The 13,082-nt window shown below is 33.3% G+C and overlaps 1 protein-coding gene across 1 annotated transcript; it reads left to right on the plus strand.

Moving 5' to 3' along the window:
* Window positions 1–8,680: 8,680 nt before the first annotated feature.
* On the plus strand, window positions 8,681–11,954 carry LOC131160262 (cell division cycle 20.2, cofactor of APC complex-like). The gene is made up of 6 exons (XM_058115722.1): window positions 8,681–9,040; window positions 9,256–9,540; window positions 10,179–10,448; window positions 10,532–11,113; window positions 11,211–11,424; window positions 11,526–11,954. The coding sequence occupies exons 1-5, from the start codon at window positions 8,948–8,950 to the stop codon at window positions 11,340–11,342; spliced, it is 1,362 nt and encodes a 453-aa protein (XP_057971705.1). The 5' UTR covers window positions 8,681–8,947; the 3' UTR covers window positions 11,343–11,424; window positions 11,526–11,954.
* The last annotated feature ends 1,128 nt before the right edge of the window (window positions 11,955–13,082 follow it).

The raw sequence follows: 13,082 nt of genomic DNA on the forward strand, positions 1-13,082 counted from the left end.
ATTTGATTCTACTAAAAAAATTTCGACTCAAAATTCTTAATTTCAAGATAATTAATTTCAAAATTATCAAACTCAATTAAAAATTCTTAAAATTAGAGCATAGCTCAATTAAATTCAATTGATTATAATAAATTAGTATATGCATATACAAAATATGTAATATATATACTATATATATTATATCATTTATAAAAATTAATAAATTACAAATTTTCAGTTAAACTTATGAGTGGCATAACAAATTTTGAGCTCAACTTATTAAACTAATCAAATAACTCAAGTTTGAATTAAGTAGACTCACGTTGAATCAAGTTACAAAAGAACTTAAGTACTTCGCAAGTTAACTTTTTTTTATACTCCTAATTGCAACTAATCTCTTTGTCATCAGATGATTAAATCATTCTTAGGCATAGCTTGTACAAAGTTACATTTTTTAGATAATTTCTTTTAGATATCTTTTTTGTTAAATATTGAAGGACAGTTAAAGATATGGCTTGGGTTGATTAATATGGTAGGTAGTTTGGTTTTGGTGAGTCTTATGAAATATTGATAATAATTTTTGCATTTTAAAGAAAGGTAAGGTGAATTTATTGGCTCAAAGAAAAGAATATAGATAAGAAATAGAGGCCAACACACAAAGAAGAATGAAAAAAGTACAAACTCCATGTACGCATAAAAGTTGTAACATCTATCATAGGTATCAAATAGAACTTTTTGAATAATGATGTTGGAATTGAGGTATGGATTGCAAAAATAATATTGCATTCCTAGCTTTTCAAGATGGATGCATAGTGGCATTCTAGACTAATTTTGTTTTTGTTGCATGAAGACCTTTTCTAAGAGCAGATAAGTAATGAGTTTCCTCTTCTCATTTCAAAAATTACCTTATGCAGTTGAAATATTGTAGAGTCTAACGGCAAATCATTTTTTTAAATATGACACCCAAAAAAATATGATTTCTACTTTCAATTGTCTTGCATCCACAAGAGGCATAATTTGCTACTAGCTTTCCCCTATTACGGGAAATGGGATCTCGCCACTTGAAACCTTTCTTACGTTCAAAATATTTAAAGAACTACTAACGAGTCCAATAACTGCAAATTTTGAATAATAAATGTCCACTCAATAGAAACAATTTTAAGATCAACCTTCGAAGCCATCTTAGGAGTCTCGTAATTGATATAGTAATTGTGAAGTAGTTCATGAGCAAGAATATGTTGTCTTGTATTGTTCTCCTTTAATAAGAGCGGCTTGGTTGAAGTTTATGAAAGAATTATTATTCTCACTTTGTTAATGTGTGCTCCCTATTGGACGTAATGGATTTAGTTTGTGTAAAATTTAATGCCTAAATCGAATTATTTAACATACTCTATTAACTAATATAGTCTTTCCTGATTTCTTCAAGAGAAAAAAAAAATCTTTAAGGGCGCTTTTTTTTATAGGGTTTTTTTAGAAAGAAATCGATTGGAAGAGATATTTATTCAATTTATTACAAATTTATTGTTCGAATTAATTACAAATAATATTTTTAAATTTGTTAAAGTTTTGAAAGTGTGCCATCAAAATTTTATTTTTAAAAGAATACTAAAGTTGTGTTAAGAAATATGGAGTTGAAGGAATAACTTCTAAGGATAAAAAACAATAATAAAATTAAAATCAATTAAATTTGAACAAAACAAAATGTAAAATTGTAAAAAATATAATTTCATTCTAGGCTTTTGATCATATTGGCACCTTTCTAACATTTTTTTTTTTAAAGTGTCATTTTGACATTGTAACCTTTTTTGTGTGCTTTAAATTTTTTGTTACCTATATAAGAAGACAAAAAAATATATATGAAAGTTTAATTTGATGACAAAGGAATTTCCGTTTATGAGAGAAACTTAAGAAGATCGATTTCTTGTGTTTAAAGTATTCCACTAATAACATAATATCATGTTAACATTTAAATAATCGGGAGCATTTTGTTGGAATTTGTGTGATCCTAAGAAGGGGGTGAATTGGGTTTTAAAAACATTTTTGTTAAATTAACCATTTACACCGATTTACCACATATCATATCTCATTTTCACGTGCGTATGTAAATTAATAAAACGATGAATGCAGACATACACGTGAAACATATCTCATTTAAAATAGATATGTTCATGCAAATAATTATTACGATAAATGAAAGCATACACATGCAGAAATTTAAGTGCAAAAATATAAATGAGATAGAAAAGACAACACACGATATTTGTTATCAAGGTTCGGCCAGCCAAACCAATCTATGTCCCCGCCTTGGGCATATCACCCAAGGATTCCACTAACCCTGCTCAATTATGGGTGGAGCAGAAACGGTTTACAATGTCATTCCGGGGTGGACATTCCCCAGCTCACTTACCGGGTGGAGCCAACACCTTGCACACTTTCCTAGGAGGGTGCATCTCCTAGTTTCATTCAAAGGCATACTAATTTCCTTATCAATCACCTACCAAGCCCTCCAATTTATAGATTTTATGAAAACGCTCATTCTTATTTTCCAATGGGTGTAATTAACACCACAAAACAAAGGAGGACAAGTAGGTGATTGTCCCTCGCCAAATGGGGATACACCCATGTGAGTCATTGCGATTTTTTGCAAAAACATTTAAGTCTATGCAACAAGACTCTAATACCAATTGTTTGAATTGGTGTATTCTCAAGAGGGGGATGAATTGGGTAATTAAAAAAAAATTCTCCTAGGTTAATTCAGATTCCACAAACAGTATTATACAAACTTAGGGTCTTTCTATATAATAAAAAACTCAATCAAAAATTCAAAAAATTAAACACAAACATTCAAGTGCTGAAATTTAAATTACAAAAATTAAAAGCAGACACAAGAAATGTTATCGGGAATTGGCCAATACTACTTACGTCCCCGTCTCAAGCGAACAAGTAAAAGGATTCCACTATGGTTGCTCACTTGTGGGTGGAGTAGCACCTAATACAACAACTTACAGGATGGTGCACCTAATTTTTTTAACTGGGTCTAAACTAGTTTGGGACTATTCACAGAGTTAGTCTCCCTCTTCCGACAACCCATCGGGAATACAATAGATAATCAATAATTTTTGTACAAACAAATGCTTCTAATACAAGCTGATGTGTACAATATGGAGCTCAAATGCACTCACACATGATATGAAATATAAGCTAAGTGTGTATGTGATTTTCTCAAAATATCTCATGCAATCTTTGAGTTAAATGTATATAAACAACACTTCAAAGATTCAAACCCTAATAAAAATGATTTTCTCCCAAAAATATTTTTCAAATAAAGTACATGAGAACCTAGGGTTTTGGCTCAAAAATTTTTTTTTGCAATCACAAGCACGTGAGCCTTTAAATCTTGCAATGGATGTGCAAGATTCACAAAGCAATGAAAATATTTCTCTACCAAAAATATTTATCAAAGAATAATGTGGGAGGAACTTGAAGAACACTCTCAAAATATGATATGAAAATAAATAAGATATGAGAATTAAAAGATATTTGATTTGTAAAATAAATGCCCAAAAGAATGCTTAAAATAAATCTCTCTTGAAAGATTCTCAATGTAATAAGTATAGGAGAGTATAAAGGAATGAAAAAATCAAAAATATTTTCAAAGTATTTTCAATCTAATCTTATGTTTAAATTTGAGTAATGAGTGGGTATATATAGTTGGGAGAATTTTTTACCATTAGGTACATATTAGGGATTTTAAAAAAATGTTTAATTAAGTTTTAACCCTAATTACTGCGGTTAAAATTAATGAACCTGAGAGGTTCGGTCGCCCGGTCCATTGGTCCGGTCGCCCGAACAGACACAAGGATTGCATTGGGTTCGTTTGGCTGAGAGAAGTTCAGGTGGTTGATCCTACGAAGATTTTCCATTAGTTCGTGACTTTGGGCCGCTAGTCCATGGTTCGGGTTGCAAAACTCCTCAATTCAGTCTCTTGGGCCTATTTTGAACTACAAGTTCGATCGCCCGAGGATAGTAGGAAAAGTTACTTTTTGAGTTCAGTCGACCATGGACAATCAGTTCATTTTATGTTCGGTCGCCAGAGAGAAGTCAACATGTTGACTCTATACCCTTTCAGTCGCCCAAACCAATTTTGAACTAAGAGTTCGGTCGCCCAAAGCCCTTTCAAAGCTCAAGTTAGATCCTGATTTTATTTATAAGTCACCTTTGTTCACTATAAGGGATTTTCATGAAGTGCTTGGGAACCTATGGTCAATTTACGGCCAAGGCTTTTTAATTAAGCTTAAAAATCCTGGCATCGATCAACCAAGTCTTTTCTATGGTCATTGATTTCCCTATGGTCCGTCTACAGTCGTTATTAAGCTTTCATTCATACCATGCATGTCGTGCATTATTACACACCAAATAGAAAAACTAAATGCAATTACAAAGAGAAATAAATGTCTTCTTGTCTTCTTTTTCTTCTTCTTCTTTTGCTCCTCTTATCATGGAATACGTCAAGCGGTATAATCTTTATGTTCCTCACGCTTCCATCAATCCTCTTTATGTGTGTGTTCTGAAATATTAACCTGTTCAAGTACTAAGTACACACATTAGTTCCAAGTACTTTGTCAGTATCAAAACAGGGATCGAACTCAAAAGGTCAACAACCTTATTTGCCATAACAAAATTTCAGTAATTACCAAAATATAAATATACATCTCCCAAAACCGAACACAATGCCCTAGGGCATACCCAAAAAATACAACTCCCAACTCAAAAACTTACCCTGCAGTTAGGGCAATACAAAAGTCCCCTCTATCTCGGAGTACGTTTCACACACCTATCTGGATCACCTGAAATGTTTGGAAAGCTGGGGTGAGACACCTCTTAGTAAGACATAATAAGTTACATCAAGTGTGTAGCAAATGAGTTTTACATGAATAACATAATTATTAACTCAACTGTGTCAGATAACATTTCAATGTAAAACATATCATAACTCACACCTATGTCTTTTAAAATAACTTTCTATTTGAACATACTTATAACTGTAATAGGTAGTTTCTGCTCTTTGTAAAACTATATATATATATATTTATATAATTTTGAAAGCTTCCCTAGATGAATAACTGTATAAATGAATTAACCTCGCATGCTCGGGTTGTGCGGCCCATAAGCGGAACTTAACTCTGGCTGGCCTACCAAGCTAAGTCAAACTATAAACCTCTGTAGTACGATTGGCCTCCTCAACCTAGACCTGACTGCCAGGGAGCCTGTGTCTCTCCTTTAGGCACACTCGATTGTTCCATTCCACACTCTATCTGAGATGTGTGGTTGCACTCTATACTGTGTTAGCAACGGTACTGTACCCTGTAATTTGTACTGGTCCATCAAAGATATGATACTATATAATTCTATTTCTGTATATACTTGTTTTACCATGATTCTGTAATAAACTATAATACCATGATTCTGTAATAACTATAAATCATTACTCTGCAATAACTATATATCAGGGTTTTGTAAAAGCTATGTATAACCATGGTTTTGTAAAAGTTGTATATAATCATGATACTATAAAGGTTGTATAAAACTCTATATTAAATCTCTGTATTATATATGATATTTTTCATGCCACACAATTTTAATGAAACTATACAGGTAAAACTGTATTTTCCTACTATATGAAAATAATAAATATCATTTGTAAAATTTTCTTGTAACCCAAATTTCGAAATTTTCACAAATATACCACCATTGTAAAATTCAAACCCATAAACACATGTACACTTTAATTAATAGAATTCTTGAAAATTAATTGGTGTAACTTATTCCCCTTACCTAATTCTCAAGAAGTCTGCTAAAAATACTATATTCACGCCCACGGCGTTCAGAACTCAAAACCCCTGAAATCATGTAATCTCAGAATAATATCACATTCACATTTTCCTCAGACCCACATACTCCATTCAACCAAGGAAACATTAAATATTTAACTATTTATCACTCTTACCTCATTTCCTAAAGAAACGCCCGCAAGAATCCTAAACCCGCGCCTGCGGCGTTCACACCAAAACCTTGTATTCCACAAATCCCAATTTATCAATTCACTCCATAATTATGCTCATATTCACATTCCTAGACCTATACACCCATTTAAATAATAAAACACCAATCAACATCATAAACAACTTCCTCACCTCAGTTTTAGGATGGTGTTTGGGATCCTTAGAACATAATTGTGCTCCAATTAAATTGAAGAGAATCACCACTAGGCCTTAGATACGGAGTCTGATTGTCGATCGGGCGATTCTAGAGTGAGAAAATAAAGAGAGAGAGAGAGAGAGAGAGAGAGAGAGAGAGAAGGTTTTAAAATTTACAAAAAAAAAAATGACCATGCAACCTTAATAGCATTATGTCCCTGGCAAAAACCGTTGACGATTTTCTTAAGCTCCCAGAAAATCGTCGCCGGTTTTGTCTTTAACCTTACCCAGTTTTTAGTGTTACCCTTTTACCCGATTGCGGTAAAACTATATAACCGTTAACGGTTTTCTTAACACTCTAGAAAACCATCACCAGTTTTTTCCTCTCCAACCCATTTTCCTCTTTTCCTTATTTATTTTTAATATTATATTTTCTGAGTCTCTATAGTACATATTCAAACTTTATTACATTTGGTTTTTCGTTCCCTCACAATATACGAAAAGTTATAATGTAATGTTTGTCTACGTGTTCGTATGCCTATTGGTTTGATGTGAACATGTAGCAAAGTAGATCCAATCATAATTACGTGCCTCACATCAAAACAATAAATACACAAACAACATAGAAAATTTTAAATTAAATAAGGTTGTATCCAACTAATAGTTTTATTCTCTATCAAAACATTTCGGAATAAAGAATTTATCCTTTTTTTTTTTTTAAGTTTAGGTTCAATATTTTGAATTGAAACGTTAGATATAGATAATCCTACTAAACTATCTATCTTTTTATCCTTCCTTTTATTTAATAACTAAACAATTGAATCTCTTAAAACCATCTAATCTCTGTCTTATTTTGCCACTACAATATTTTTCAAAAATTTCCCTCAGTTATTCCCGAACCCTAATTTATTTTATGGGTAGTTCATGAAATTTCCCTTGAAATATTTGATATTTTACATTTATTATGTCCTTAAAATGGAAAAAAATAAGAATGAAATTTAAAGAAAGGCCAAGCGAAAATCAAGGAACAAAACTTCAATTCATATCATTTCCACATACCAAATGAAGAGTTATTTTTGTGTTTGGATTTCTTTTGAATGAAAAATAATGTGAGTAGGGTATTATTTTTAAGGCAATCCTAGGCAATAAATATTGACCTAAATTTAGCAAATTGGATTAGGAATGAATATCTAAAGTTGGCACATAGAGTAACATAATATAAAAGTAAACTTTATAAATAGATGTACCAATAATATTATATTTTAAAGCATAAAATACATGTGGTATGTCATATATACAAGCAAGTTGGCGATATCGTTTAGTTATGCTTACGTGACTAAAGTTTAAATATATTTTTATTATGTGATTTTTTTAAAATTTAAATTTATATAATTTTTATATAACTTTAGAGAATACGTGGTGACATATTTTACTTTGAAATATATTGAATTTATTAATTCTCACAATATAAAAATATCTGCCAAGTAAGAGACTCTACTTGTACGACAAGCAGTGAAAATAATCTAATGTAAATTTTGTGACACTTTTGTTCCATTCTTTAAGTTTTTATTGTATACATGTAATTTCACTAAGGGTACGAGTTCAAATTTTTTTTCTAATTCATTTTCTTTTTTTTTTATTTATTTATGAAAAGATACTATCCTACACTACACAAATGAAATGTCACTCATCTATTTAAATTTTGAAAATTTTAATTTTAAGGGTCTCAACTCTCATAATGAGTATATATTGACTGTCTAAAATTTGACGTAATTAAGGAGAGAAAAATACTAAGTTAGGCCCGTTGTATAAAAATTTATTAGGTTAAGTTGTCTACCATGCCATATTTTAAATAATTTATCAGATTTTTGAATTTTAAATATTTTGTTAAATTTAAACAATTTTGACTAAAATAAATATTTTATTTTAAATTATTCAAGATTCAAGGATACAATTTTGACTTAGTTTAAATATAATAATGAGTATAATATTTTTATTTTTTTTTGGAAAAAATACAAAACTCTTTTGAAATTTAAAATTTTTTAAATGCATCCATTGAGATTTGTCAAATATATAAATCTTTCCTTATAATAAACCTTTTTTAAGAATATAAATGTTCAAATAAGTAAATGTTGGGAAGGTTTGTAAGATTTTTGAAATTTCATAAAAATTTTGTGAAATTTGAGATAGGTCATTATTTTTGCCAAATCTTTAAGGAGAGTTAATGTTTTCTTTTTTCCCTTTTTTCCAATAAAGAAAAAAAAAACCAAAAGTTTGAATATGTAATGACATGACCTTCATTCAAATTACTCAAATGCCCCAACTGTAGAATTTTTTTTATGCAGTCATTCAATTTATTGAAAGAAAAAAACAAAAATTCTAGGCAGGGGCATCTTTGTCATAGAAATTACAACGGAAAAAATAGCCGTTGGGATGTTTTGGAATCGCTTGAAGGGCAGCGCCGTTTTAGGGTTTTTAATAATACACACCGCAGAAGAACAAGAATATATAAATAGCCCAATGCTCATCCATCCAGTTCATCTCTCTCTTTCTCTCTGACGCGCAGTTTACACAACGAATCGCTCGAAAATTTTCTCTTTCAATTTGTAGTTTGATTTCATTCCTCTTTTGCAGGGCTTCATCTTTTTTGTTTTGCAGGGCTTCATCTTTATTGTTTTGCAGGGTTAATTTTATTGTTTTGCATTATTCTTCTTCTTTATTTTCTTCTTTCTTTCTCTGTTTTTTTGTGTTTGTATTTTTGTTTTAACATTATGGATGCAGGATCTATTGGTTCATCGAACAAGACCCAGTCCCGGTTCCCCCTCAAAGAACAATTCCTTCACAAAAAGAATTCCAAAGAAAATGTATGCACATACTACTCTTGCGTTCGTCATAATCTATGGGGTGGTTCAATATTTCCGAAATTAGGGTTTTATCTTTCTGACTTGGGATCTCGCTTTTAATCTGCTTTCATCGTTCAGATTGTGGATCCCCAATTGATATTCTAAATCTAGGGTTTTTTCTGGCTCTTGGGTATTGTGCAAAAGTTTACTGATTCGGATTTCTATGGTATTTCCAGTTGGACAGATTCATCCCAAACCGATCTGCAATGGACTTGGATTACGCGCGATACATGCTGACAGAGGGGAGAAAAGATATAGGTAAGGAAAATCCAAACCCAGCCGCAAGCTCTCCGTCCAGGGAGGCCTACAGGAAGCACCTTGCTGAGACCTTGAACATGAACCGGACCCGAATCCTCGCCTTTAAGAGTAAGCCTCCCACTCCTGTTGAGATGATCCCGCGCGAGTTCTTCTCTTCCGTTGAGCAGTCCAAGCCTGCAAAGCCTCGGAGGCACATTCCTCAGGTGGGTAAACATTATTCTTCTAGCTTCACATCAGTTCTGGTTAGGATTACTTAATCTGTAGCTATAGAACTTGTTGGTACATTTGAATCCAAAAGCAATATGAGTGAAGCTGTAATTTAGAGAATTTTTCTGGTAAATTCAACTTTAAGTATCTTTTAAAAGTAGATAGAATATGGTAAAACTTTGGAGATTGGCTAAATACTTGCAGAGTAATTAGAAAAGAGGGACATCTTCAAAAAATTTGTACTTCGTGCAAGTTTGAACTTGGGTATTTTGTTTGTGAATTTTGTGCTTGGTCAATTTCGATCAGTTTTGGTTAGGTTTACTTTATGAAAAAAATTTTGGGTTCATTTGAATCCAAATTCAGTATCAATGAAGTTGTACTTTGGAGAATTGTTTGGTAAATTCAGCTTTAGGTAGCTTTTAAAAGTTGTTAGAAGACGGTGAACTTTGGAGACTGGCTAAGTACTTGTAGAGAATGATTTGAACAGTGGCAGTCATCTTTAAAAATTTGCATTTTATGCAAGTTTGAACTTGGGTGTTTTGTTTGTGAATTATGTGTTTGGTTGTTTTGGATCTGTTTTTGTCATGTTGTTTTTACATTAGTGTTGTGCTTTAACTGCTTCAACTTGGTACAGACTTCTGAGAGGACCTTGGACGCTCCTGAGATTGTGGATGATTACTACTTGAACTTGCTAGACTGGGGTAGTGACAATATTCTTGCGATTGCTCTTGGTAACACAGTATATCTGTGGAACGGGTCCAATGGTTCCACTGATGAGCTTGTTACCCTTGATGAAGAAGATGGTCCTGTTACAAGTGTCAGCTGGGCTCCTGATGGCCAGCATATTGCCATTGGCATGAACAATAGTGAAGTCCAGTTATGGGATTCTAAGGTTAAACGTCAGGTTTGTATAGGTTTTTACTCCTTAAACTTATGATTCCTTTCTCTTCTTCTTCTCTAATGGTTTTTGCTTCTATGGTCTTGCAGCTAAGAACTCTGAAAGGTGGCCATGAAGCACGAGTGGGATCACTAGCTTGGAACAATCACATTCTCACCACTGGTGGAATGGATCATCAAATCTTTAACAATGATGTGAGAATTCGATCTCACATTGTTGCAACTTACAGAGGACACAACCAAGAGGTTTGCGGTTTGAAATGGTCAGCTTCAGGGCAGCAATTAGCGAGTGGTGGGAACGATAATCTCCTCCACATATGGGACAGGTCCATGGCCTCTTCAAACTCACCAACCCACTGGCTCCACAGGATGGAAGACCATACCGCCGCTGTTAAAGCCCTTGCTTGGTGCCCTTTCCAGGCCAACTTACTGGCATCAGGCGGTGGTGGAGGTGACCGGTGCATCAAGTTTTGGAACACCCACACAGGAGCGTGTTTGAACTCGGTGGACACCGGGTCACAAGTCTGTGCTCTTCTTTGGAACAAGAACGAGCGTGAGCTGCTAAGCTCTCATGGTTTTACTCAGAACCAGCTGACTCTCTGGAAATATCCATCAATGGTGAAAATTGGTGAGCTTACTGGTCACACCTCCAGAGTTCTTTTCATGACCCAGGTATTGACATATGAACTTTAATGAATCAAGAAATTTTGATTCTTCATTCTTTGAATTTCATACTCAAATTGGCCATTTCATGTTTATTTTTGTACAGAGCCCAGATGGATCTACAGTGGCATCTGCAGCTGGGGATGAGACTCTGAGATTCTGGCATGTGTTTGGGACTCCAGAACCTGCACCCAAGGGAAATCCTGAGCCATTTTCTCATTTGAGTGGCATCCGTTAAACTCATGTAAAGGAAAGGGCAGCCTGTGTGTACATATTTCGATTCTTCGTCTGCATATCTTTTAATGCTTGGAGCAGATGAGGTAAATAAATGGATCCAATGTCTATCAAATGTATTTTCAAATGTATCTTCCTTTTAAGTTTTGCTTGATACCAACATTTTTTTCTAAATGTATCCCCACAGGTTTTGGCAAATGGTGTTGTTTGTTTATGCACAATTGGAATCTGTTCGAGAACAATGAAAGATTCTAAGAGCAGGGCAATTTGAATAAGGATCTGTGGGTGGAGTGATTGTTGTATATAGTGTGAAAGGTGGTGGTGGATATAGGATTTTTTGTATCAGGAGGCAAGATGGGTAGGATCCTCTAAACAGAACACATTGCTTTGGTGTACAGCCCAAGCAAATGAGTGGGAATTGTACATGTGTGTGTATTGTACCTTATATTGTTCTTAGTGGAAGCTTTTCTTCTTCGCCCGTGGACGTAGTCACTGACATGTGACGAACCACGTAAATCCTTTTGTCTCTTGTACTTCACAACTTACTAATCTACTTCTGATTATACAAATGGGGGAAAATTAGAAAAGAAAAATACAAGCAACTCAGTTTCGTATCTGAAGGAGGCACTGGCATTTATGTCGCACTAGAAAAATAAAAAAAAATCCCTACGTTCAGCCATTGGGGGGTTACTTGGATCATAATCATATGTTAATTAATTGAAAACTCTTGTCGCAGTTTCTCTCAGCCAGTTCCAAAAAATTGAGTACTTTGATCATAATCAATCAAATATGTTAATTAATTGAAAACTCTTGCAGCAGCTCCTCTCAGCCATTTCCCAATTAATTGAAAACTCTTGTGGCAGTTTCTCTCAGCCAGTTCCAAAAAATTGAGTACTTGGATCATAATCAATCAAATATGTTAATTAATTGAAAACTCTTGTAGCAGTTCCTCTCAGTCATTTCCCAATGATAGTCAGAGAAATGAGTACTTGTGGATCAATCAAAAAATTGTCGCAGTTTCTCTCAGCCAGTTCCAAATAATTGAGTACTTGGATCATAATCAATCAAATATGTTAATTAATTGAAAACTCTTGTAGCAGCTCCTCTCAGCCATTTCCCAATGATAGTCAGAGAAATGAGTACTTGGGAATCATAATCAAAAAATTGTCGCAGTTTCTCTCAGCCAAATCATAATCTTAATTAATTGAAAACTCTTGTCGCACTTCTCTCAGCCATTTCCCAATGAATGATATATATTGGAAATCAAATGTTAATTAATTGAATACTCTTGTTTTGTAGTTCTCTCAGTCCCAATGATGTCATAGAAATGAGGGGTGACGTTCCAAACAATTGAGAGTACTTGGATCATAATCAAATCTTAATTAATTGAAAACTCTTGTCGCACTTCTCTCCAAACAATTGAATACTTGGATCATAATCAAATCTTAATTAATTGAAACCTCTTGTCGCACTTCTCTCAGCCATTTCCCAATGAATGATACTGGAAATCAAATGTTAACTAATTGAAAACTCTTGTCGCAGTTCTCTCAGCCATTTCCCAAAGATGTCGTAGAAATGAGTGTCACCAGGTACAATCATAATCTTAATTAAATTGATAACTCTATTAATAGGCTATTGGAAAACAGGGAAAAAATGTTTATTTTGGATAATAAGTGATAAAAAAGTGCAAGCAGTTAAAAATCTCGTAATCATAAATAACAAAAACAGAACAAAATTCTTCTGA

This window comes from Malania oleifera, chromosome 7 (assembly GCF_029873635.1).
Source record: "Malania oleifera isolate guangnan ecotype guangnan chromosome 7, ASM2987363v1, whole genome shotgun sequence".
Lineage (NCBI taxonomy): Eukaryota > Viridiplantae > Streptophyta > Magnoliopsida > Santalales > Ximeniaceae > Malania > Malania oleifera.